Source organism: Oncorhynchus nerka, linkage group LG23 (assembly GCF_034236695.1).
Source record: "Oncorhynchus nerka isolate Pitt River linkage group LG23, Oner_Uvic_2.0, whole genome shotgun sequence".
NCBI classification, from domain to species: domain Eukaryota; kingdom Metazoa; phylum Chordata; class Actinopteri; order Salmoniformes; family Salmonidae; genus Oncorhynchus; species Oncorhynchus nerka.
The window spans coordinates 8,376,027-8,403,977 of record NC_088418.1 but is presented as its reverse complement, the minus strand read 5'-3'; the positions used below and the strand labels follow the sequence as shown (position 1 = coordinate 8,403,977).

Below are 27,951 nucleotides of genomic sequence, written 5' to 3'. Positions count from 1 at the left end.
GTATGCATGTAACCCAGGTCCAGCCCTACAGTATGCATGTAACCCAGGTCCAGCCCTACAGTATGCATGTAACCCAGGTCCAGTTCCTTTTCAAGCAGGCGAAAGTAGAGGCGTGTTACAACTCTAAAATAAATCCGAGAACAGGAAGTGAAAGGATCATGTGACTCGTAAAAGGGGAATACAACGACCAACAAGTCCTACTTCCTCATCTGATCGCAGAGAGAGGCAGAGAAAACTGAAATAGTAAACTCTGTTTTATGGGAACAGATCCTAGCAAGAAACCCTAGGAAACCACAGTGGAAAGTACCCAACACCAACCATCTGTTAGACTGTATGAGGTGTGTGTGAAATATATATATGTTATTGTGAGGTCAACGAGGTCAGCATCCAATCGTCCATCAGCTGGAGAAAATAACCATCACATGGTGGCACAAACTACCCCCCCCCCCCTCGACTACCCCTTCAGCTACCCCCCTCCCCTTCAGCTACCCCCGACTACCCCTTCAGCTACCCCCCCCCGACTACCCCTTCAGCTACCCCCGACTACCCCTTCAGCTACCCCCCCATTTGATAGATGACGACGGGGTACAAATCAAAATTTAGTCGCGTACACAGTTTAACAGAAGTTACAGCCAAATGCTTAAGCAGTACTCCCAATGAAGACGTCAAAGAACTAGTCTCATACTGATTGTGTTGTCATCGTTGCAAACTAAGTGCTCTACAAATTACCCCCAAAAACTAAAAGGGGGAACTAGAACAAACGTATTGCAGGAACCGATACCTAGCCTGTAGTTTTGCAAATATGAGAAATCATATGACTGATACTCCCTATGAGTAATCAAACAATTTCATATCACACAGGGCGTCCCAAAACAAGTCAACAAGGAAGGGGAGCGTTATAAATAGGCCTCGTCATTGTCTCTCTCAGAGCAGCAGTAAGACACCCTCAACATCCTGACCAAACTAGGACACTAAAGCAAAAAAGGTAACAGGCATGTTTATTACCACCAAGCTTTTTATAGTGATATTAGCCAATTAGGCCTATAGGGAAGATCGCTTTGCTTGACTAAGCATTCAGCATGCATAGGGGAATGTGACAGACTGACTGCATAATTGATTCAGGGAACTTGTTAGGTAGTTTCCAGCTAAATTACTCTGGATCATGGAAAGGCAACATTAGACATGTCAATACTACCATCTATTACCTAAAATCAGAAATATAGATGTCGAAACTAACATCTACCTAAAAATCAGAAATAAACCCACACGATCAAAAAGTGAAGCGAAACCCTAACGAAACATAAAAATGAGGAAATTGAAAACGTCTACCTAATAAAAGACCCATTACCCACACTCCCCTGGGGCCTACCTACCCACTCGAAGATGTACTTGTCCTACACACTTTGTCCCCGTTTTGTCTCAACAATCATTTGTTAGAACTGCTGAAGTTAGGAATGTGGTTGGGCGAAAGTACCATGAGGATATGAATGCATTTGTTTAAGATGAGATAGATGGGCCCATCATGCACCTGGATGGATTACGGCAAGAATACATGCAGTCTTTTAAATGACATTAAAAACATGTTTAAGAGAACAGAAAAACAGGGTAGACTCGGGATAGATTTGAGAGGACAACAGCACCATACTTTGTTTTCCTAAATGATGCTCTATGTAAAGGACAGGGTACAGACTCGATGTAACACAGCTGTAATAAAAAACAGGTGTAAGAAATACATTGGCCTAACTAGATACTGTGTTTATTCTAAATGAATCACACCAATGGCTGAGCTAAAATAAAATAGCTAGGATGAGGACTGCCACAGCCCGGAGGTGTGTTAGGTCATTGTCCTGTCGAAAAACAAATGATCGTCCCACTAAGCACAACACAGATGGGATGGCGTATCACTGCAGAATGCTGTGGTAGCATTGCTGGTTAAGTGTGCCTTGAATTCTTAAAAAAAATATATATATATATATATATATATCTGACAGTGTCACTAACAAAGTACCCCCCCCACAGCATAACACCTACCCCGACATGCTGGGAACCACACATGCAGAGATCATCCGTTCACCAACTCTGCATCTCACAAAAGACACAGCGGTTGGAACTAAAAATTCAGACTCATCAGACCAAAGGACATATTTCCACTGGTCTAATGTCCATTGGTTGTGTTTCTTGGCCCAAGCAAGTCTCTTCTTATTGGTGTCCATTAGTAGTGGTTTCTTTGCAGCAATTTGCCCATGAAGGCCTGATTCACATAGTCTCCTCTGAACAGTTGATGTTGAGATGTGTTACTTGAACTCTATTTGGGCTGCAATCGGAGGTGAAGTGAATTGCCGATATCTGAGGCTGATAACTCTAATGAACTTATCCTCTGCAGCAGAGGTAACTTTGGGTCTTCCTTTCCTGTGGCGGTCCTCACGAGAGTCAGTTTCATCATAGCGCTTGATGGTTTCTGCAACTGCACTTGAAGAAACTTTCAAAGTTCTTGACATTTTTCAGGCTTGACTGACCATCATGTCTTATAGCAATGATGGACTGTCGTTTCTCTTTGCTTATTTGAGCTGTTCTTGCCATAATATGGACTTGGTCTTCTACCAAATAGGCCTACCTTCAGTATACCACCCCTACCTTGTCACAACTGATTGGCTCAAATGCATTAAAGGAAAGAAATTCCACAAATTAACAAGGCACACCTGTTAATTGAAATGCATTCCAGGTGACTACCTCATGAAACTGGTTGAGAGAATGCCAAGCTGTCAAGGCCAAGGGTGGCTACTTTGAATAAATGAAACCATAAAATATTTTGTAAAAATTAAAAAAAAATTAAAAAACTTTGGGTTACTACATGATTCCATGTTATTCCATAGTCGACGTCTTCGCTATAATTCTACAATGTAGAAAATAAAGAAATCCTTAAATGAGTAGGTGTCCAAACTTTTGATTCATATATAATTTAGCCATCGTTAGCACTAATTTGCTGCCTCCTAGGAAGCGTCATAACACAACAAATGATTAGCCAACGTTAGCCAGCTACTACAAAGTCAATGCTGCAACAGCAGCTAGTTAACTACACATCTTGAAGATGCATTAAGTGAAGGAACAGGTTTCAAATGTATCAGTGACGAAGCTAAATGACTTGGTTAGTTAGCAATGTCTACTGTGTTGTTTACGAAACGACAGTAACCTGGATACTTTGTCTCTCTCTACAACTTTAACTAGTCATCTTTGATACAAAGTGACAATTATGTAACTAATCATTACATTCCACATTGTATCATATTACCTGCGGAGACGAAAAACAGAGCAAGGCACAGCATGGTGGAGCGGTCCGGAGTCCGTCTTGTTCCGTGGTGTATGTGAATGTCGGGTGTATTTCTGAGCGCTGCTATGCAGGACGGGTGCTTGCTCTTGGTTTGTATCACACAGCTTCTACTGTCTTTGTTTATAGGACGCCTCATCGTCAGCTGACCACTGGCGTCTTTGATTGATCGATGTTTCCACAAATAACCATTTACTGTCTTTTTTGTTGATGTTGCTTTTAACATAGATAGTATATCATTATGTAGTAACATAATTGCAATTATGTGTAAACAAACATACTCATTGTTCAACCCCACATTGACTAAAAAAGGCTATAGGCGCTTTATTTCTCGTCACATTGATCCTTAGCTAGTAGCCTATGAGGTGAACAATATGAGCACTTTTTTTTTTTTTTAATTTAACCTTTATTTAACTAGGCAAGTCAGTTTAAGAAAAAAATATTATTTATAATGACGGCTTGCACATGATAAGATTACCGATCACTGTATTCAACTGATCTAATTCAACTTGGTTTGATTTCTACTGAGGGCTGGTACTCAATTTATCCAATTTACATGCAAATAAATATTCAAATTTAAACATCCTGGGAGTTTAGGGGGCTGTGCGGCAGATAGCCTGGTGGTTAGAACATTGAGCTGGTAACTAAAAGGTTGTTTGATCGAATCCCCAAGCTGACAAGGTAAAAATGTTTCGTTCTGCCCCTAAACAAGGCAGTTAACCCACTATTCCCCGGCCGCCGAAGACAGGGATGTCGATAATGGCAGCCTCCGGCACTGGGGAATATGTAAACGTACTACTGTAACGTATTGTTCCAGATCACATTTATTTGATGTGATTTATTTTTTTTACAGGATGGGATTGTGACAGAGAACAGCCATATTTCCTCAAAATAAAGGTTATGTTGCGTTGGGATCAATATGGCGCAACAGCACAAAGCTCTAGTTAATGGCTACTCCAACGGAACTGATACTTTTCATTTCTGTATTTTACTGTTGTGACTCAATCAGGGATTCAAGATGTTATTTTGTACAGAGGTTGCTTAACGTCATCAGTATGGATTTTATTGGAAATTGAATTAAATGATGATGCCCTATTGCCTATCTTCCTTTACTTACAATTGTACTTAAATGTGAATGGTACATGTTTACTATATATATATATGAGGGTGCCCTGCATGTCCCCAGGCACCCTCATTTGTTGACTTCTGTGATCGAAAAAGCCTTGGTTTCATGCATGTCAACATCAGAAGCCTCCTCCCTAAGTTTGTTTTACTCACTGCTTTAGCACACTCTGCTAACCCTGATGTCCTTGCCGTGCCTGAATCCTGGCTCAGGAAGGCCACCAAAAATTCGGAGATTTCCATACCCAACTATAACATTTTCCGTCAAGATAGAACTGCCAAAGGGGGAGGAGTTGCAATCTACTGCAGAGATAGCCTGCAAAGTAATGTCATACTTTCCCGGTCTATTCACAAACAGTTCGAACTTCTAATTTTAAAAATGAATCTCTGCAGCAATAAGTCTCTCACTGTTGGCGCCTGCTACCGACCCCCCGCAGCTCCCAGCTGTGCCCTGGACACCATCTGTGAATTGATAGCCCCCCATCTAGCTTCAGAGTTTGTTCTGTTAGGTGACCTAAACTGGGATATGCTTAACACCCCGGCAGTCTTACAATCTAAGCTAGATGCCCTCAATCTCACACAAATCATCAAGGAACCCACCAGGTACAACCCTAAATCCGTAAACATGGGCACCCTAATAGACATCATCCTGACCAACTTGCCCTCCAAATAGACCTCTGCAGTCTTCAATCAGGATCTCAGCGATCACTGCCTGTATCCGCTACGGATCCGCGGTCAAACGACCACCCCTCATCACTGTCAAACGCTCCCTAAAACACTTCTGCGAGCAGGCCTTTCTAATCGCCCTGGCCCGGGTATCCTGGAAGGATATTGACCTCATCCCGTCAGTTGAGGATGCCTGGTCATTCTTTAAAAGTAACTTACTCACCCTCTTAGATAAGCATGCTCCGTTCAAAAAATGCAGAACTAAGAACAGATATAGCCCTTCGTTCACTCCAGACCTGACTGCCCTCGACCAGCACAAAAACATCCTGTGGCGGACTGCAATAGCATCAAATAGCCCCCGCGATATGCAACTGTTCACTCAGTCAGGAAAGCAAAGGCCAGCTTTTTCAAGCAGAAATTTGCATCCTGTAGCTCTAACTCCAAAAAGTTCTGGGACACTGTAAAGTCCATGGAGAACAAGAGCACCTCCTCCAAGCTGCCCACTGCACTGAGGCTAGGTAACACGGTCACCACCGATAAATCCATGATAATCGAAAACTTCAACAAGCATTTCTCAACGGCTGGCCATGCCTTCCTCCTGGCTACTCCAACCTCGGCCAACAGCTCCGCCCCCTCCCCCACAGCTACTCGCCCAAGCCTCCCCTGCTTCTCCTTTACCCAAATCCAGATAGCAGATGTTCTGAAAGAGCTGCAAAACCTGGACCCATACAAATCAGCTGGGCTTGACAATCTGGACCCTCTATTTCTGAAACTATCTGCCGCCATTGTCGCAACCCCTATTACCAGCCTGTTCAAACTCTCTTTCGTATCATCTGAGATCCCCAAGGATTGGTAAGCTTCCGCGGTCATCCCCCTCTTCAAAAGGGAGACACCCAAACTGTTACAGACCTATATCCATCCTGCCCTGACTATCTAAGGTCTTCGAAAGCCACGTTAAACAGATCACTGACCATCTCGAATCCCACGGTACCTTTTCCGCTGTGCAATCAGGTTTCCGAGCCGGTCACGGGTGCACCTCAGCCACGCTCAACGTACTAAACGATATCATAACCTCCATCGATAAAAGACAGTACTGTGCAGCCGTCTTCATCGACCTGGCCAAGGCTTTCGACTCTGTCAATCACCATATTCTTATCGGCAGACTCAGTAGCCTCGGTTTTTCTAATGACTGCCTTGCCTGGTTCACCAACTACTTTGCAGACAGAGTTCAGTGTGTCAAATCGGAGGGCATGTTGTCCGGTCCTCTGGCAGTCTCTATGGGGGTGCCACAGGGTTCAATTCTCGGGCCGACTCTTTTCTCTGTATATATCAATGATGTTGCTCTTGCTGCGGGCGATTCCCTGATCCACCTCTACGCAGACGACACCATTCTGTATACTTCTGGCCCTTCCTTGGACACTGTGCTATCTAACCTCCAAACAAGCTTAAATGCCATACAACACTCCTTTCGTGGCCTCCAACTGCTCTTAAACGCTAGTAAAACCAAATGCATGCTTTTCAACCGTTCGCTGCCTGCACCCGCACGCCCGACTAGCATCACCACCCTGGATGGTTCCGACCTAGAATATGTGGACATCTTTAAGTACCTAGGTGTCTGGCTAGACTGTAAACTCTCCTTCCAGACTCATATCAAACATCTCCAATCTAAAATCAAATCTAGAGTCGGCTTTCTATTTCGCAACAAAGCCTCCTTCACTCACGCCGCCAAACTTACCCTAGTAAAACTGACCATCCTACCGATCCTCGACTTCGGCGATGTCATCTACAAAATAGCTTCCAATACTCTACTCAGCAAACTGGATGCAGTTTATCACAGTGCCATCCGTTTTGTTACTAAACCACCTTATACCACCCACCACTGCGACCTGTATGCTCTAGTCAGCTGGCCCTCGCTACATATTCGTCGCCAGACCCACTGGCTCCAGGTCATCTACAAGTCCATGCTAGGTAAAGCTCCGCCTTATCTCAGTTCACTGGTCACGATGGCAACTCCCACCCGTAGCACGGGCTCCAGCAGGTGTATCTCACTGATCATCCCTAAAGCCAACACCTCATTTGGCCGCCTTTCCTTCCAGTTCTCTGCTGCCTGTGACTGGAACGAATTGCAAAAATCGCTGAAGTTGGAGACTTTTATCTCCCTCACCAACTTTAAACATCTGCTATCTGAGCAGCTAACCAATCGCTGCAGCTGTACATAGTCCATCGGTAAATAGCCCACCCAATTTACCTACCTCATCCCCATACTGTTTTTATTTATTTACTTTTTTGCTCTTTTGCACACCAGTATCTCTACCTGCACATGACCATCTGATCATTTATCACTCCAGTGTTAATCTGCTAAATTGTAATTATTCGCCTTCCTACCTCATGCCTTTTGCACACATTGTATATAGACTCTTTTTTTCTACTGTGTTATTGACTTGTTTATTGTTTACTCCATGTGTAACTCTGTGTTGTCTGTTCACACTGCTATGCTTTATCTTGGCCAGGTCACAGTTGTAAATGAGAACTTGTTCTCAACTAGCCTACCTGGTTAAAATAAAGGTGAAATAAATGTTTAAAAAATATATATATATATATATATATATATATATATATTACGTAGAGGTCCCCTGGAAAAAGTAAAGTTAGTCAAAACGCACCAATTTGTCAAACTGTCTGCGTTACTATCGACAGTTTAGGCTACCCGTTTATCGTGGGCCGTGAGTTTAATTTCTACCAGCTTCTATGTTTAAACAAAGGTGGGCTACAGATTCCTGCAAAATGTTTTTGATTTTTAAAAGTGTTAACCAATCAGATAATATGCCAAATGTTTTTGATTTTTAAAAGTGTTAACCAATCAGATAATAGTTAACCAATCAGATAATAGGATCAGATAATAGGGAAATGTTTTTGATGTTTAAAAAATAATAGGGAAAATGTTTTTGATGTTTAAAATCAGAATTCAGAATTGGGTTGCTGTGTAAACTCAGCCATAGTGAAGGATGCTTAGAAATGTATCCATAACGACCACAAGAGGGCAATAATATTAGATAACCAGAATGAATAGTAACCTACAGATAGATTGTAATGGTAGAATTGTAAATCCTCTATCCAGTGTTATTCCCTAAACCCCTCTAGTTTAGGTCATTGTTTTTTCTGAAGTTGTTGAATTCTGCAATAATTTGAGTTTGTTTTGTTGTTGTAATTCCTTCGACATGACTGAAGGGCAAAATGCATGAGATGTGTTTCAATCCATCCCATTTGTTTTCAGGTTTGCCGCAGAGCTGTGGAGAAAAAAGGTGATAGACATTCCATCACTGAAAACAAACTATGGATGCCCACAAGCCTGAAGACAAGTGAGTTAGCAGCCTAGTTATGTGTCCTTCTTTTTATGGTGGATTCTTAACTGTTTTAGATACCGTATCTAGTTTCTGTGAAACTCTGGCTAGTCCCTCTTTTTATGGTTACTGGCAAATTATATTGTAACACGAACCAAATGGTAATGTACCCGATAGGTTAGCCTTTGGATTGGAAGTGTGTCACGAGCTCCTCCAAGGGAGATACCTCTTTAGGGACTGTGGTAAAAGTGCTCACCATGAGGTCAGCCGGGCGTCCGGGATCGCCCCCTAGTGGTCACATCTTGCCCTATAGAAAATGTTGAAATTTGCTGCTACGTTTAATTTAACTAGGCAAGTCAGTTGAAGAACAAATTCTTAATTGCAACGACGGCCTACCCCGGCCAATTGTGCACCACCCTATGGGACTCCCACTATAGTCCCTGGATACAGTGCCTTAGACCGCTGCACCACTCGGGAGCCTACTTTAAACCCAAATGAAATATAATATCTGTCAAGTAATTAGCATTTCACCTTGTAATTTCTTTGTGGGCCTACATACTACGTAAATAAATATGTTATTTATTGTCAAATTAACTAAACAAATAAAATAAAGTATTGGAATTTGCTTAATTTAATCCCAAATTTAGTATCATATGTGTCAAGTAATTAGCATTTCACCTTGTAATTTCTTTGTGGGCCTACATACTACGTAAATGAATATGGTATAAATTGTCATATTAACTACACAAATAGACCTGGGTAACAGTTGCTTCCTGTCCTCTTGTCATCCAACAGAAACAATGGCGTGTGGCTGATCTTTTTCCTGCTGGGTTTAGGAACTCTCCTGCCATGGAGCTTCTTCGTGACAGCCACCACGGTAGAGCCACAACATTAGTTCTCATCCTCTACTTTCAGACTGAACAATAAATGAATACATACCAGAAATACAATGCCTGAGCTTTTAGTGAGACGTCTGTATTCAGTCTGTATTCATTTCCAAATATGTTTCAAGTGTTACTTTACAGATTGTCTGGATATTATCTTGTGATAATTCACAGGCAGCAGGGTAGCCTAGTGGTTAGAGTGTTGGACTAGTAACCGCAAGGTTGCAAGTTCAAATCCCTGAGCTGACAAGGTACAAATCTGTTGTCCTGCCCCTGAACAAACCCACTGTTCCTAGGCTGCCATTGAAAATAAGAATTTGTTCTTAACTGACTTAAATAACGGTAAAAAAAAATACCCCCTTGTCTGTTCATTAGAATAATTAATTTGAACAGCATTTTTTACTCAAATTGCTTTATACAATACATTATTGTATTGCATCCACTTCCAATGGATATCACCTACCTAGGTGGTGCATGACAGCCATGTTACTGTAAAACAGCCATGTTGCTGTAGAACAGCCATGTTACTGTAGAACAGCCATGTTGCTGTAGAACAGCCATGTTGCTGTAGAACAGCCATGTTGCTGTAGAACAGCCATGTTGCTGTAGAACAGCCATGTTACTGTAGAACAGCCATGTTACTGTAGAACAGCCATCAGCCATGTTACTGTAGAACAGCCATGTTACTGTAGAACAGCCATGTTACTGTAGAACAGCCATGTTGCTGTAGAACAGCCATGTTGCTGTAGAACAGCCATGTTACTGTAGAACAGCCATGTTACTGTAGAACAGCCATCAGCCATGTTACTGTAGAACAGCCATGTTACTGTAGAACAGCCATGTTGCTGTAGAACAGCCATGTTGCTGTAGAACAGCCATGTTGCTGTAGAACAGCCATGTTTGTAGAACAGCCATGTTGCTGTAGAACAGCCATGTTACTGTAGAACAGCCATGTTAGCCTGTTACTAGAACAGCCATGTTACTGTAGAACAGCCATGTTGCTGTAGAACAGCCATGTTGCTGTAGAACAGCCATGTTGCTGTAGAACAGCCATGTTACTGTAGAACAGCCATGTTGCTGTAGAACAGCCATGTTACTGTAGAACAGCCATGTTACTGTAGAACAGCCATGTAGAACAGCCATGTTGCTGTAGAACAGCCATGTTACTGTAGAACAGCCATGTTGCTGTAGAACAGCCATGTTACTGTAGAACAGCCATGTTACTGTAGAACAGCCATGTTGCTGTAGAACAGCCATGTTACTGTAGAACAGCCATGTTGCTGTAGAACAGCCATGTTACTGTAGAACAGCCATGTTGCTGTAGAACAGCCATGTTACTGTAGAACAGCCATGTTACTGTAGAACAGCCATGTTACTGTAGAACAGCCATGTTGCTGTAGAACAGCCATGTTGCTGTAGAACAGCCATGCCTTAAATACTGTAAAAAACAGCCTTGTCTGTTCATTAGAATAATTAATTTGAACAGCATTTTTTACTCAAATTGCTTTATACAATACATTATTGTATTGCATCCACTTCCAATGGATATCACCTACCTAGGTGGTGCATGACAGCCATGTTACTGTAAAACAGCCATGTTGCTGTAGAACAGCCATGTTACTGTAGAACAGCCATGTTGCTGTAGAACAGCCATGTTGCTGTAGAACAGCCATGTTACTGTAGAACAGCCATGTTACTGTAGAACAGCCATCAGCCATGTTACTGTAGAACAGCCATGTTACTGTAGAACAGCCATGTTACTGTAGAACAGCCATGTTACTGTAGAACAGCCATGTTACTGTAGAACAGCCATGTTGCTGTAGAACAGCCATGTTACTGTAGAACAGCCATGTTACTGTAGAACAGCCATGTTGCTGTAGAACAGCCATCAGCCATGTTACTGTAGAACAGCCATGTTACTGTAGAACAGCCATGTTACTGTAGAACAGCCATGTTACTGTAGAACAGCCATCAGCCATGTTACTGAATAATTCATTAGAACAGCCATGTTACATTAGAACAGCCAATGGTTCACCTACCTAGAACAGCCATGTTGCTGTAGAACAGCCATGTTACTGTAGAACAGCCATGTTGCTGTAGAACAGCCATCAGCCATGTTACTGTAGAACAGCCATGTTACTGTAGAACAGCCATGTTACTGTAGAACAGCCATGTTGCTGTAGAACAGCCATGTTGCTGTAGAACAGCCATGTTACTGTAGAACAGCCATGTTGCTGTAGAACAGCCATGTTGCTGTAGAACAGCCATGTTACTGTAGAACAGCCATGTTACTGTAGAACAGCCATCAGCCATGTTACTGTAGAACAGCCATGTTACTGTAGAACAGCCATGTTACTGTAGAACAGCCATGTTGCTGTAGAACAGCCATGTTACTGTAGAACAGCCATGTTACTGTAGAACAGCCATGTTACTGTAGAACGTTCATCACACATTAGCAATGAACTAAAACTAAAGTCTTCTGTCCTCTTGTCTCTCTACAGTATTTTACCAGCCGTCTCAGAGACCCCACCCAAATATCAACCGACAAACCCTACGAGCGTAGTCCTACGGAGGCCAGTTACAATAACGTATCGACACTTTGTGCCATGGTACCTTTACTGATCTTCACCTGTCTCAACTCAGTCCTGCATCACAGGTTCGTTTAGCCCACCACTCCCCCCCCACGCCCCACACTATCTTGACTTTCCCAATGCGTTATAAAGCACTACTCCAGAAGTTAAATCTTCATGATTTTGGGGGGAGGCTAATATGATAAAAAATCTTCATGTTTTTTTTTTTTTGGGGGGGCTAATATGATAATAAATCTTCATGTTTAGTTTTTTTTTTGGGGGAGGCTAATATTAATTTTCATGTTTAGTTTTTTTTTGGGGGAGGCTAATATGATAATAAATCTTCATGCTAATATGATAATTCTTTTTTTTTTTTTTTTGGGGGGCTAATATGATAATAAATCTTCATGTTTAGTTTTTTTTTGGGGGCTATCTTGACTTTCCTAATGCGTTATAAAGCACTACTCCAGAAGTTAAATCTTCATGATTTTGGGGGACGAGCTAATATGATAATAAATCTTCATGTTTTTTTTGGGGGGGCTAATATGATAATAAATCTTCATGGGGGGGAGAGCTAATATGATAATAAATCTTCATGTTTTTGGGGGCGAGCTAATATGATAATAAATCTTCATGTTTTTTGGGGGCTAATATGATAATAAATCTTCATGTTTTTTTTGGGGGGGGGCTAATATGATAATAAATCTTCATGTTTTTTGGGGGGCTAATATGATAATAAATCTTCATGCTAATATGATAATAAATCTTCATGTTATTTTTTTGGGGGAGGCTAATATGATAATAAATCTTCATGTTATTTTTTTTTGGGGGGGAGAGCTAATATGATAATAAATCTTCATGTTTTTTTGGGGGGGGGCTAATATGATAATAAATATTCATGTTTTTTGGGGGGGCAAATATGATAATAAATCTTAATATGATAATAAATCTTCATGGTTTTTTTGGGGGACAAGCTAATATGATAATAAATCTTCATGTTTTGGGGGGTGAGCTAATATGATAATAAATCTTCATATAATTTTTTTGGGGGTGAGCTAATATGATAATAAATGTTCATGTTTTTTTTGATAATAAATCTTCCATGTTTTTTTGGGGGGGGGGCTAATATGATAATAAATATTCATGTTTTTTTTTTGGGGGAGCTAATATGATAATAAATCTTCATGTTTTTTTTTTGGGGGGAGGCTAATATGATAATAAATCTTCATGGTTTTTTTTTGGGGGAGCTAATATGATAATAAATCTTCATGTTTTTTTGGGGGCTAATATGATAATAAATCTTCATGGTTTTTTTGGGGGGGGAGCTAATATGATAATAAATCTTCATGTTTTTTTGGGGGGGGGCTAATATGATAATAAATCTTCATGTTTTTTGGGGGTAAGCTAATATCATAGTAATTGTATAGCTCGGCCTAGTAATGTTAAAAGTGCTCTAACCAGGCAGAGGACCGACGTGTGATCAACATAAGATTGACCTCTGATTATTTGACCCCCGACTCTCTAACTTCCAGGATTCCTCAAAAGTTCCGGATCATGGGCAGCCTGGCGGTGATTTTGGTGCTGTTTCTTATCACGGCCATCGCGGTGAAAATAGACATGGCCGCGGGCCCTTTCTTCACATTAACCATGATCAAGATTGTTATCATAAACTGTGAGTTTTTTTTCGAGCCTACGGCCTCTTATTTGGCCCCTTCCTCCTTTTTAACCAGCCACCGTTTAATGGTGTCTGTCTTTACATTACATTTAGTTCATTTAGCACAGTGGTTCCCAAACTGTGGGGCGTGCCCCCTGGTAGGGCATGGGTAAATACCTTATTTACTGAAGTATTCAGACCCTTTGCTATGAGACTCAGAATTGAGCGCAGGTGCATCCTGTTTTCATTGATCATCCTTGAGATGTTTCGACAACTTGATTGGAGTCCACCTGTGGTAAATTCAATTGATTGGACATGATTTGGAAAGGCACACACCTGTCTATATAAGGTCCCACAGTTGACAGTTCATGTCAGAGCAAAAGCCAAGCCATGATGTCGAAGGAATTGTTCGTAGAGCTCCGAGACAGGATTGTGTTGAGGCACAGATCTGGGGAAGGGTACCAAAAATGTAAGATCCCTAAGAACACAATAGGCCTCCATCATTCATAAATGGAAGAAGTTTGGAACCACCAAGAATCTTCCTAGAGCTGGCCGCCCGCCCAAACTGAGCAATCGGGGGAGAAGGGCCTTGGTCAGGGAGGTACCCAAGAACCCGATGGTCACTCTGACAGAGCTCCAGAGTTCCTCTGTGGAGATGGGAGAACCTTCCAGAAGGACAACAATCTCTGCTACACTCCACTAATCAGGCCTTTATGGTAGAGTGGCCAGATGGAAGCCACTCCTCAGTAAAAGGCACATAACAGCCCACTTGAAATTTGCCAAAAGGCACCTAAAGACTCTCAGACCATGAGAAACAAGATTCTCTGGTCTGATGAAACCAAGATTGAACTCTTTGGCCTGGAGAAAACTTAGCACCATCCCTACGGTGAAGCATGGTGGTGGCAGCATCATTGCTGTGGGATTGTTTTTCAGCGGCAGGGACTGGGAAACTAGTCAGGATCGAGGGAAAGATGAAGGGAGCAAAGTACAGCGAGATCCTTGATGAAAACCTGCGGGATGTTCCCCAATGCTGGAAGGGGGGGGACCCCGTGAAAAACTTTGGGAATCTCTGATTTATTGATGATTATTGATCGCTCTTATTCATTCACCTGCCAAGAAGGCAAAAACAGTAGTTATCTGTCACCCAAATGTCTTATTAAAACGGAGAAGTAACATTATTGAACACTCAAACTGCATATTAAATGTTGGCTTCATGTTTCTATGACTGGACTCTGTGTTATTGACTGTGTTTATTATTATAATATTTTTTTTATACCTTTCTTCAGCCTTTGGAGCTATCCTGCAGGGCAGTCTGTTTGGCATGGCAGGCCTTCTTCCCGCCAAATACACCACACCCATAATGAGTGGGCAAGGCCTGTCGGGCACGTTCTCTTCCTTCTCCATGATCTGTGCTATCGTAAGTACGTCTGAGACATGATACACCTTTTTATCTCACGATTAACACATCTACAGATATATGTCATCATAAAAAAAATACCTGTTACTACATTTTTTTACTACTAAAATAATTAAGTCCACCTCCACAAAGGTCAGTTGAGGCAAGAGATTAGTAGTATTGAAATGAATTCATAGACTCCTTTGGGATATGTACACGTTACCATGTCTGTAAATGATTCATATACATCTGTAAATGGTGATGGTGTAAATGGTGATGGTGTAAATGGCGATGGTGTAAATGGCGATGGTGTAAATGGTGATGGTGTAAATGGGAATTAAGATTTTATGACTTTTGATATGGCTGTACAAGTGATGTCTCTTCTCTCTCTCCCCCCTTCTCTTCCCTCCCTCTCTCCCTCTCGCTCTCCCTCCCACTCTCTCTCCTCTCTCCCTCTCTCTCTCTCCCTTCTCCCTATCGCCCTCTCGCTCTCGCTCTCCATCTCTCTCTCCGTCCCACCCTCTCTCTCTCTCTCTCTCCCCCCACTCTCTCTCCTCTCTCTCTCTCCCCCACTCTCTCTCCTCTCTCTCTCCCTCTCTCCCCCTCCCTCTCTCCCTCTCGCTCTCCCTCCCACTCCCCCTCTCCCATCTCCCCTCCCTCCCACTCCCCCCTCTCCCATCTCCCTCCCTCCCTCTCTTCTCCCTATCTCCCTCCCTCTCGCTCTCCCTCTCTCTCTCCGTCCAACCCTCTCTCTCGCTCTCCCTCCCACTCTCCCTCCCACTCTCTCTCCTCTCTCCCCCCCTCTCCCATCTCCCTCCCTCCCTCTCTTCTCCCTATCCCTCTCGCTCTCGCTCTCCCTCTCTCCGTCCCACCCTCTCTCTCTCTCTCTCTCTCTCTCTCTCACACACACCCCAGGTGGCTCAGCACTAAATGATGTTGCTTTTGGATACTTCCTCACAGCCTGTGTAGTGATCATATTGGCCATAATGTCCTATGCGATCCTCCCTAAACTGGTAATAAACTCTGGATTTGAAATATTATTATTACATATATTTGACTGAAAAATGGGGTTAGGAGATGCTACTCGATGATAATACCACTAATACTTCATAATACAACTGTAACGGCATTCTGAGGTGGAGGAAGGATCGGACCAAAGAGCAGCATGGTTAGTGTTCATGATGATTTATTCAAAACGAACTGACCACTGAAATGCAAAAACAATAAACGATGTGAACAAAACGAAACCCGAAACAGTACCGTGTGGCCAAACACTCACACAGAAAACAAACACCCACAAACCAAAAGTGAAACCCAGGCGACCTAAGTATGATTCTCAATCAGGGACAACGATTGACAGCTGCCTCTGATTAAGAACCATACTAGGCCGAACTCAAAACCCCAAAATAGAAAAACACACATAGACTGCCCACCCAACTCACGCCCTGACCAACCTAAACAAAGACAAAACAAAGGAACTAAGGTCAGAACGTGACAACAACTAATACTGCATAATACAACTAATACTGCATAATACAACTAATACTTCATAATACAACTAATACTTCATAATACAACCAATACTGCATAATACAACTAATACAATAATACAACTAATACAACCAATACTGCATAATACAACTAATACAACTAATACAACTAATACAACTAATACTTCATAATACAACTAATACTTCATAATACAACTAATTCAACTAACACTTCATAATACAACTAATACAACCAATACAACCAATACTTCATAATACAACTAATACAACCAATACAACCAACACTTCATAATACAACTAATACAACCAATACAACCAATACTTCATAATACAACTAATACTTCATAATACAACTAATACTTTATAATACAACTAATTCAACCAATACTTCATAATACAACTAATACAACCAATACTTCATAATACAACTAATACAACCAATACTTCATAATACAACTAATACTTCATAATACTTCATAATACAACTAATACTTCATAATACAACTAATACTAACTAATACTTCATAATACAACTAATACTTCATAATACAACTAATACTTCATAATCAACTAATACTTCCTCCCCTTTTCATTCATCACATAATAATTTACCAGTGTGTAAATGTCAAATATATGTAATACTTCCATTCCAGTTCATCTCTCCTGTTTTGTTAATTAACATCCCAGTGTGAGATAATTGATTGTAATTTCGTGTTGTTCTGAACCTTACTTTAGGAGTTCTATCGACATTACAGCAAGAGACCATGTGGAAACAGGCTTAGTGACGAGGTGAACAGGCCGGACGGTAAAATGACATTTATGTTTGGTCAGATATGTAGAAATAAGAGAAAGATAGTTGTCACGTTTTATGTATAGATAAGTAAATCCAAGCCATGTATAAACTTGGACACTTGTTGAATATATTTTTATTCAAACATGTGTATTAGGCGACCAATTTTAAGGATCATGAAAGCAATGTATTGGATAGGAACGAGGCTATCCAATACATTGCTTTCATGAACATTAAAATTGCCTCGTTCCTTGTCCCTCCAGAAAATGCTGCAGCGACTACACTAGTTCTCAAACAAGGAGAAGAGGAACAAACCGTGTCCATGTTGACCATCTTCAAGAAGGTATGGCATAATTATTTTTAGATTGAGGCCGGAATTCAAACCATGGCTCGCTTTAGAGTAGGACACTAGACAGCCCACACAATTAGGCTTTTTAATTAAAGACATTTTCTCAGATGTTCACGGAGATCGCATTCATGGTAAACTCTGCGCATGTTGGCTCAACTGTAAATTTAAAAAATTGGTTATAGCACGGATTAAATCCCGACCTAAAACAATTCAGGGGATGAATTGAAATTCTGTTGATGAACTGAAAATCGTTACTGCGCTTTAAAAGCAAATACAAAACATTACATTACATCATTTTTAGAGGCACATTTGCAGACACTTATCGCTAATCGATAAAAATGACAAGTTAATTTAGCCTTATCCAGCATGTCGAATGAACCAGTCACTTTCATAGCATATTATGAGTTTGAGTATTTCAACAACAACAACAAAATAATTTCAATTAACTTTCTGAATTGGAAAATGAAAACCCAATACACTTTTTATATACTGTAGGTATTTAAAATTTATTATAAACCCACTATCGCAATAAATACTTTTTAAATACTCGTTTTTCCATGGCTTAGAAAGTAGATCCCTGAACTAAAGATTCACCTTCAATCACACTTTTGATATTCTTTCCTATACCTACCCGCATACTGCTCTCTATCCTTATCTTTCTCCTGGGTTGAATGAATCTCTCGTGGACAAACGGACGTAACATACTGTATGAAATTGTTGCGTCTGTCAACAGACTAGGGAAGCGACAATTTAAAGCGTCTGCATGCTTCCCAGGCGAAATAGTTCGGACGAGTACGTGCAGATATTATGAAGACATTTTTGTTAATTGAGAAATTACAAGGAACTTTGTTCCGGTGCACGGATTTTTCATTGCTGATTATTTGGACAAATCACGATTTCGTAGGTGGTCGCATCTTTATAATTTCGGAAGTGGAGCGGACATCTGGCTCAAAAATTGGTTAAGAATTTCTGTTTAGAGAGGTGGAGACTTTGCTAGTCTAAAACAGGCTAAGTTTCCTTTTAGGGGGATGGAGACTTCGCCTGTCATGCTAATGGTCCCCCCCACTCTGTGGTGGACTCAGTTAGTATAACGTAGAGCCATACAGTTGAAGTCGGTAGTTTACATACACTTAGGTTGGAGTCATTAAAACTCGTTTTTCAACAACTCCACAAACTTCTTGTTAACAAACTATAGTTCTGGCAAGTCGGTTAGGACATCTACTTTGTGCATGACACAAGTAATTTTTCCAACAATTGTTTACAGACAGATTATTTCACTTATAATTCACTGTATCACAATTCCAGTGGGTCAGAAGTTTACATACACTAAGTTGACTGTGGTTTTTAAACAGCTTGGAAAATTCCATAAAATGATGTCATAGCTTTAGAAGCTTCTGATTGGCTAATTGACATATTTTGAGTCAATTGGAGGTGTACCTGTGGATGTATTTCAAGGCCGACCTTCAAGCTCAGTGCTTCCTTGCTTGACATCATGGGAAAATCAATAGAAATCAGCCAAGAACCTCAGAAAAAAAATGTATAGACCTCCACAAGTCTGGTTCATCCTTGGGAGCAATTTCCAAACACCTGAAGGTATCACATTCATCTGTACAAACGATAGTACGTAAGTATAAACACCATGGGACCACGCAGCCGTCATACCACTCAGTTAGGAGATGCGTTCTGTCTCCTAGAGATGAACATACTTTGGTGCGAAAAGAGCAAATCAATCCCAGAACAACAGCAAAGGACCTTGTGAAGAGGCTGGAGGAAACAGGTACAAAAGTATAGATATCCACAGTCAAAAGAGTCCTATATTGGCATAACCTGAAAGTCCACTCAGCAAGGAAGAAGCCACTTCTCCAAAACTGCCATAAAAAAAGCCAGCCTTCAGTTTGCAACTGCACATGGGGACAAAGGTTGTACTTTTTGGAGAAATGTCCTCTGGTCTGATGAAACAAAAATAGAACTGTTTGGCCATAATGACCATTGTTATGTTTGGAGGAAAAAGGGGGAGGCTTGCAAGCCGAAGAACACCATCCCAACCGTGAAGCACGGGAGTGGCAGCATCATGTTGTGGGGTTGCTTTGCTGCAGGAGGGACTGGTGCACTTCACAAAATAGATGGCATCACGAGGGAGGAAAATGATGTGGATATATTGAAGCAACATCTCAAGACATCAGTTAGAAAGTTGAAGCTTAGTCGCAAATGGGTCTTCCAAATGGACAATGACCCCAAGCACACTTCCAAAGTTGTGGCAAATGGCTTAAGGATGAATAAGTCAAAGCCCTGACCTCAATCCTATAGAAAACTTGTGAACAGAGCTGAAAAAGCATATGCGAGCAAGGAGGCCTACAAACCTGACTCCGTTACACCAGCTCTGTCAGGAGGAATGGGCAAAAATTCACCCAACTTATTGTGGGAAGCTTGTGAAAGACTATCCGAAACGTTTGACCCAAGTTAAACAATTTAAAGGCAATGCTACCAAATACTAATTGAGTGTAAGTAAACTTCTGACCCACTGGGAATGTGATGGAAGAAATAAAAGCTGAAATAAATAATTCTCTCTACTATTATTCTGACATTTAACATTCTTAAAATAAAGTGGTGATCCTAAATGACCTACGACAGGGAATTTTTACTAGGATTAAATGTCAGGAATTTTGAAAAACGGAGTTTAAATGTATTTGGCTGTATGTAAACTTCCGACTTCAAACTGTATATTTAGAATGTGTAATATCGTTCCTATTCAAAACATTTAGTTACATAGCATTGTTGAAATATTCACCATTTATTTTGAATGTGGCACTAACACGGCTGCCATAGAATGTTGTAGTGTTATATACAAATGTTGTCATAATGCAGAAAGATCAATGTTCCCAACCAGTCGATTTTCTATGGTCCCAACTCTCCAAAAAGGTGATGTAAAGTACTTTCTTGTTGACCCATTGACTGTAGATCTGGGTCCTGGCTCTCTCTGTGTGTTTTGCCTTCACCGTCACCATCGGTGTCTACCCTGCTGTCACGGTGGATGTCAAGTCTGCCGCCGCTAATGGAGGCGCCTGGGGTCTGTGTGTATGAATATCTATGACAAGAGCATGGTTTATGTGTTCATTTTACGGTATACTTACACATTTTTGATTTTACGAGCCTTTACAACAACAACTAAAATTGACTGGTAATATTCACTGGTAATGTGTGTTATCGTACATTATCCTCTCCTCTCAGAGATGTACTTCATCCCCGTGTGTTGTTTCCTGCTCTTTAACCTGAGCGACTGGCCCGGGGGAAGCCTCACTGCTGTGTGCATGTGGGTAAGTCGGCAACAAAACACACGATACAGAATGGAAGAAATCGGCTCATTTGAATGAATATGCCTGAAACTAACTGATACTTATTTGAATTGTGGATATTGTGAACTAAGGATTCCAGATCACACTAACAGAACAGTAGACGCTAACAGAACAGTAGACGCTAACAGAACAGTAGACACTAACATAACAGTAGACACTAACATAACAGTAGACACTAACATAACAGTAGACACTAACAGAACAGTAGACACTAACATAACAGTAGACACTAACATAACAGTAGACACTAACAGAACAGTAGACACTAACAGAACAGTAGACGCTAACCGAACAGTAAACACTAACACTTCTGCTTCACAGAAACATGGCTTACTGGGAAGACGCTATCCGATGCGGTGCAGCCAACGGGTTTCTCCACGCATCGCGCCGACAGAAACAAACATCTTTCTGGTAAGAAGAGTGGCGGGGGCGTATGCCTCATGACTAACGAGACATGGTGTGATGAAGGAAACATACAGGAACTCAAATCCTTCTGTTCACCTGATTTAGAATTCCTCACAATCAAATGTAGACCGCATTATCTACCAAGAGAATTCTCTTCGATTATAATCACAGCCGTATATATCCCCCCCAAGCAGACACATCGATGGCTCTGAACGAACTTTATTTAACTCTTTGCAAACTGGAAACCATTTATCCGGAGGCTGCATTCATTGTAGCTGGGGATTTTAACAAAGCTAATCTGAAAACAAGACTCCTAAATTTTACCAGCATATCGATTGCGCAACCAGGGGTGGTAAAACCTTGGATCATTGTTACTCTAACTTCCGCGACGCATATAAGGCCCTGCCCCGCCCCCCTTTCGGAAAAGCTGACCACGACTCCATTTTGCTGATCCCTGCCTACAGGCAGAAACTAAAACAAGAGGCTCCCACGCTGAGGTCTGTCCAACGCTGGTCAGACCAAGCTGACTCCACACTCCAAGACTGCTTCCATCACGTGGACTGGGACATGTTTCGTATTGCGTCAGATGGAAATATTGACGAATACGCTGATTCGGTGTGCGAGTTCATTAGAACGTGCGTCGAAGATGTCGTTCCCATAGCAACGATAAAAACATTCCCAAACCAGAAACCGTGGATTGATGGCAGCATTCGCGTGAAACTGAAAGCGCGAACCACTGCTTTTAATCAGGGCAAGGTGTCTGGTAATATGTCCGAATATAAACAATACAGCTATTCCCTCCGCAAGGCTATTAAACAAGCTAGCGTCAGTACAGAGACAAAGTGGAATCTCAATTCAATGGCTCAGACACAAGAGGCATGTGGCAGGGTCTACAGTCAATCACGGACTACAAGAAGAAACCCAGCCCAGTCACGGACCAGGATGTCTTGCTCCCAGGCAGACTAAATAACTTTTTGCCCGCTTTGAGGACAATACAGTGCCACTGACACGGCCTGCAACGAAAACATGCGGTCTCTCCTTCACTGCAGCCGAGGTGAGTAAGACATTTAAACGTGTTAACCCTCGCAAGGCTGCAGGCCCAGACGGCATCCCCAGCCGCGCCCTCAGAGCATGCGCAGACCAGCTGGCCGGTGTGTTTACGGACATATTCAATCAATCCCTATATCAGTCTGCTGTTCCCACATGCTTCAAGAGGGCCACCATTGTTCCTGTTCCCAAGAAAGCTAAGGTAACTGAGCTAAACGACTACCGCCCGTAGCACTCACTTCCGTCATCATGAAGTGCTTTGAGAGACTAGTCAGGACCATATCACCTCCACCCTACCTGACACCCTAGACCCACTCCAATTTGCTTACCGCCCAAATAGGTCCACAGACGATGCAATCTCAACCACACTGCCCTAACCCACCTGGACAAGAGGAATACCTATGTGAGAATGCTGTTCATCGACTACAGCTCGGCATTCAACACCATAGTACCCTCCAAGCTCGTCATCAAGCTCGAGACCCTGGGTCTCGACCCCGCCCTGTGCAACTGGGTACTGGACTTCCTGACGGGCCGCCCCCAGGTGGTGAGGGTAGGCAACAACATCTCCTCCCGCTGATCCTCAACACGGGGCCCCACAGGGTGCGTTCTGAGCCCTCTCCTGTACTCCCTGTTCACCCACGACTGCGTGGCCATGCACGCCTCCAACTCAATCATCAAGTTTGCGGACGACACAACAGTGGTAGGCTTGATTACCAACAACGACGAGACGGCCTACAGGGAGGAGGTGAGGGGCCCTCGGAGTGTGGTGTCAGGAAAATAACCTCACACTCAACGTCAACAAAACTAAGGAGATGATTGTGGACTTCAGGAAACAGCAGAGGGAACACCCCCTATCCACATCGATGGATCAGTAGTGGAGAGGGTAGCAAGTTTTAAGTTCCTCGGCATACACATCACAGACAAACTGAATTGGTCCACTCACACTGACAGCGTCGTGAAGAAGGCGCAGCAGCGCTCTTCAACCTCAGGAGGCTGAAGAAATTCGGCTTGTCACCAAAAGCACTCACAAACTTCTACAGATGCACAATCGAGAGCATCCTGGCGGGCTGTATCACCGCCTGGTACGGCAACTGCTCCGCCCTCAACCGTAAGGCTCTCCAGAGGGTAGTGAGGTCTGCACAACGCATCACCGGGGGCAAACTACCTGCCCTCCAGGACACCTACACCACCCGATGTTACAGGAAGGCCATAAAGATCATCAAGGACATCAACCACCCGAACCACTGCCTGTTCACCCCGCTATCATCCAGAAGGCGAGGTCAGTACAGGTGCATCAAAGCTGGGACCGAGAGACTGAAAAACAGCTTCTATCTCAAGGCCATCAGACTGTTAAACAGCCACCACTAACATTGAGTGGCTGCTGCCAACACACTGTCATTGACACTGACCCAACTCCAGCCACTTTAATAATGGGAATTGATGGGAAATGATGTAAATATATCACTAGCCACTTTAAACAATGCTACCTTATATAATGTTACTTACCCTACATTATTCATCTCATATGCATATGTATATACTGTACTCTAGATCATCGACTGCATTCTTATGTCACTAGCCACTTTAACTATGCCACTTTGTTTACTTTGTCTACATACTCATCTCATATGTATATACTGTACTCGATACCATCTACTGTATGCTGCTCTGTACCATCACTCATTCATATATCCTTATGTACATATTCCTTATCCCCTTACACTGTGTATAAGACAGTAGTTTTGGAATTGTTAGTTAGATTACTTGTTGGTTATCACTGCATTGTCGGAACTAGAAGCACAAGCATTTCGCTACACTCGCATTAACATCTGCTAACCATGTGTATGTGACAAATAAAATTTGATTTGATTTGGATTTTTAACAGAACAGTAAACACTAACAGAACAGTAGACGCTAACAGAACAGTCGACGCTAACAGAACAGTCGACGCTAACAGAACAGTAGACGCTAACAGAACAGTAGACGCTAACAGAACAGTCGACACTAACAGAACAGTAGACGCTAACAGAACAGTAGACGCTAACAGAACAGTAGACGCTAACAGAGTAGACGCTAACAGAACAGTAAACGCTAACAGAACGGTAGACGCTAACAGAACGGTAGACGCTAACAGAACGGTAGACGCTAACAGAACAGTAGACGCTAACAGAACAGTAGACGCTAACAGAACAGTAGACGCTAACAGAACAGTAGACGCTAACAGAACAGTAGACACTAACAGAACAGTAAACGCTAACAGAACAGTAGACGCTAACAGAACAGTAGAGGTTACCCATAGGCCTTTACTGGTATGGTAAATTTACAGTAGTTTTTTAAGAGACAAAAAAAATACAAGTAAACTTTAAACTACCCTGAATTTAAGATAAATACCTTTTGCATCTTATCTACTCATCTTGTGGTGACGTTGTGAATGTTATGAATGTATCAATCCAGTTTCTATGCATTTTACAACCGGCTTAATAAGACAAACACGGCAGGAACGCTTTATTAAACATACAATGTTTTTAAATGTGAATTTAAGTCATCATCTTCTATCGAATAAAGCACTTAGCCTTGGCACTATCACTTAGCACTACAACTTAGCCTTAGCACTATGACTAATCCTTAGCACTATGACTTAGCCTTAGCACTGTCCCTTAGCGTTAGCACTGTCCCTTAGCCTTAGCACTGTCCCTTAGCCTTAGCACTGTCCCTTAGCCTTAGTACTATGAGTTAGCCTTAGCACTGTCCCTTAGCCTTAGCACTATGACTTAGCCTTAGTACCATGACTTAGCACTATGACTTAGCCTTAGCACTATGACTTAGCCTTAGCACTATGACTTAGCCTTAGCACTATGACTTAGCACTATGACTTAGCCTTAGCACTATGGCATTTATTTGAATGTGCTATGTCTCTTTCTCTGCCATCCACTTTCAGCCTGGGAAGGACAGCAAACTGGTGCCCGTTTTTATGGTAGCCCATGTGATCTTTGTGCCTCTCTTCATGCTGTGCAACGTTCAGCCCCGCTACAACCTGCCTGTCGTCTTTCAACACGATGCCTGGTTCATCGTCTTCATGATCCTCTTCGCCTTCTCCAGCGGAGAAGATCCATCCTCTGCATGTGCTTCGGCCCCAAGTAAGACCGCTTGCCTCCTTCGCCTGGGCGAAAACCCAGATAGATTTGAAACTTTCAAGGTAGCCTACAGGGCGACATTTTCCTCTCATAATGACACACATTGCAAACTAACCGTTTGCAATGCTAACTAACATTTGACATAGATGGGATGAGTAAAATGATAATATGCAGCGTGATTTAGGCCTACACTAACCTTTCTTTAACAACGTTAGGAGGCACAACACACACGGTACAAGCAAAGCATTTGCATAAGGTGTCATTTATTGCAGGAGAAAAATGTCTCCCAGTTTGAGACTGCACCTAAAGTGTTACCACAGTAAGTTGGTCCCAGACCTGTTTGTAGCCTGGTCCCAGACCTGTTTGTAGCCTGGTCCCAGACCTGTTTGTAGCCTGGTCCCAGACCTGTTTGTAGCCTGGTCCCAGACCTTTTTGTAGCCTGGTCCCAGACCTGTTTGTAGCCTGGTCCCAGACCTGTTTGTAGCCTGGTCCCAGACCTGTTTGTGGTTTTGGCTCCATTGGCCTTGTCAAGCCATGTTCTGCATGACATTTCCATAGGAGTTGGCAAGACACCTAATCCCCTCACCCTCTCTCTCTCCTTTCTCTCCTTTCTCTCTCCCTCTCCTTTCTCTCTCTCCCTCTCTCTCCAGATTAGTTGCTCCTCATGAGGCAGAGACTGCTGGTGCCATCATGGCATTCTTCCTGTCCCTGGGTTTGGCTCTGGGAGCATCCTTCTCATTCCTCTTCAGAGCCATCGTCTAAAATAGCCCGATGTGGGAAGCATGCATAACCCAAATTTAAATGCTACAATGACTGTCATTGCAAACTGCCATGTCTCTATTCATTTTGAAACATTAGGCCACACCCTCACGTTCCTTTCACTGACACTTAGTCTTTTCTTACTAGCACAGACTTTGCTGACAGCTGCTGTGACTGTGGTATGGTTGTCTCACCTAGCTACCTGTAGATGAATGCACTAACTGACTGTGATATGTGGTTGTCTCACCTAGCTACCTTAAGATGAATGCACTAACTGACTGATATGTGGTTGTCTCACCTAGCTACCTTAAGATGAATGCACTGACTGTGATATGTGGTTGTCTCACCTAACTACCTTAAGATGAATGCACTGACTGTGATATGTGGTTGTCTCACCTAGCTATCTGCATTCATTTATCTGGATATGCTTGTCTGCTATATGATTGAAAGGGAAGGTAATGGGGCATTACTTTAACGTCTCACTGAATGAAATTTAAGAGTAGGTGAAAATGTCATGTAATTAAACACATACCAAAACTTGACTATGCAAATTATGAATACAAATGAAACCATGTATTTTTTACAAGTTTGGAATTTGTTTAGTAATTTAATCAACCATTAAAGCAGATGACACTGAACTAGTATTACAGTATATTGTATGGTATGAATGACCAAGGAAAATATGTTTACATGTTTTGTATGCCAAAAACGTACTCAATGATATATTGTAATTTAACGATGGTTCTGTGTCCAGGCGGTGCCTCCCTGTTTGTCAACTTTCTTCCGTTTGGTGCCTAATGAACATGATGTGAGTCGTCCCTCAGGTTGTGAAAAACCCTCTCTTCTATTTCTAAATTGTAGGCAAGGAAGCAGAAATAGACCGGCACCCAGGCTTAAGCCTGGCTATCAAATGCGATCCACTTCTCAATGTGTCACAGAAGCTGGGCAACTAGAAATAACTCTTATAATGACCGTTCAATTTCTACACTGCGTCCTGGTGTTTAGATGCCACCGGGTGTCCGCAGCAGGGTCCATTGGAAGGCTCCGGATCATTCTTCAAGACCGTAGGCCTCACCACGTCAATGTCCCTCTCCAGATGATCCAGCAAGCCCGTGACAATACCGGGAGCAGCGTGGAAGTCAATCAGAAAGTATCCACCGCGCGTGTGTCGCTCGTTGTGTTTCGATATCTTGTACGGTAGAAGTTTCTCTCCGAGGTTCTCCAGGCCTCTCACCACAGCGCCTCGCTCCATCAAGGTTTCCACTGTGCGCCGCAAAAGTGCCGCGGTCTCCGGCCTCTGCATGGCCTTTACAATGAGGGCAAGTTCATATCGAGGCATGATTTACAGATTGCGAAAGACAAGAACAGACAGTAATACAGTTTAAACGTCCAGACTCATACAAATGTCCTTCATTTACAATATTCCCCGGACGTCAGGTGCCATGTCGTGAGACGATTAGAGATGACGTAAATTATATATACTGGACTGTACCAAAAGGTGGAGGTATGGCGCTTAAAACGTTTTACATAAGAACATCTTAATACAATTCATAATAAACGCAAGTAGGACAATGTTTAGAGCTATGTCCATTAATATGACTAGTTTTGAGTACTAAATTATTATCGGACTCAAACTAAAGATTTT

The 27,951-nt window shown here is 42.2% G+C and overlaps 2 protein-coding genes and 1 pseudogene across 4 annotated transcripts in view; 1 reads left to right on the top strand and 2 right to left on the bottom strand.

Annotated features, from left to right (window-relative positions):
* The window catches only part of psap (prosaposin), a 30,900-nt gene extending 27,421 nt beyond the window's left edge, over positions 1 to 3,479 (bottom strand). For all 3 annotated transcript variants that reach the window (XM_065007823.1, XM_065007824.1, XM_065007825.1), the window contains exon 1: positions 3,290 to 3,479. In XM_065007823.1, the coding sequence (XP_064863895.1) occupies positions 3,290 to 3,464 (175 nt within the window). In that variant the 5' untranslated portion in view covers positions 3,465 to 3,479. The remainder of the gene's footprint in view (positions 1 to 3,289) is intronic.
* On the top strand, positions 858 to 26,950 carry LOC115106296 (equilibrative nucleoside transporter 1-like; annotated as a pseudogene).
* mrps6 (mitochondrial ribosomal protein S6) lies at positions 26,881 to 27,770 on the bottom strand. The gene has a single exon (XM_029630592.2). The coding sequence runs from the start codon at positions 27,643 to 27,645 to the stop codon at positions 27,289 to 27,291; it is 357 nt and encodes a 118-aa protein (XP_029486452.1). The 5' UTR covers positions 27,646 to 27,770; the 3' UTR covers positions 26,881 to 27,288.
* Between the last annotated feature and the right edge of the window lie 181 nt (positions 27,771 to 27,951).

Coding starts and splice junctions, on each gene's coding strand:
- mrps6 (XM_029630592.2), bottom strand. CDS start 27,645: ATGCCTCGATATGAACTTGCCCTCATTGTAAAGGCCATGCAGAGGCCG.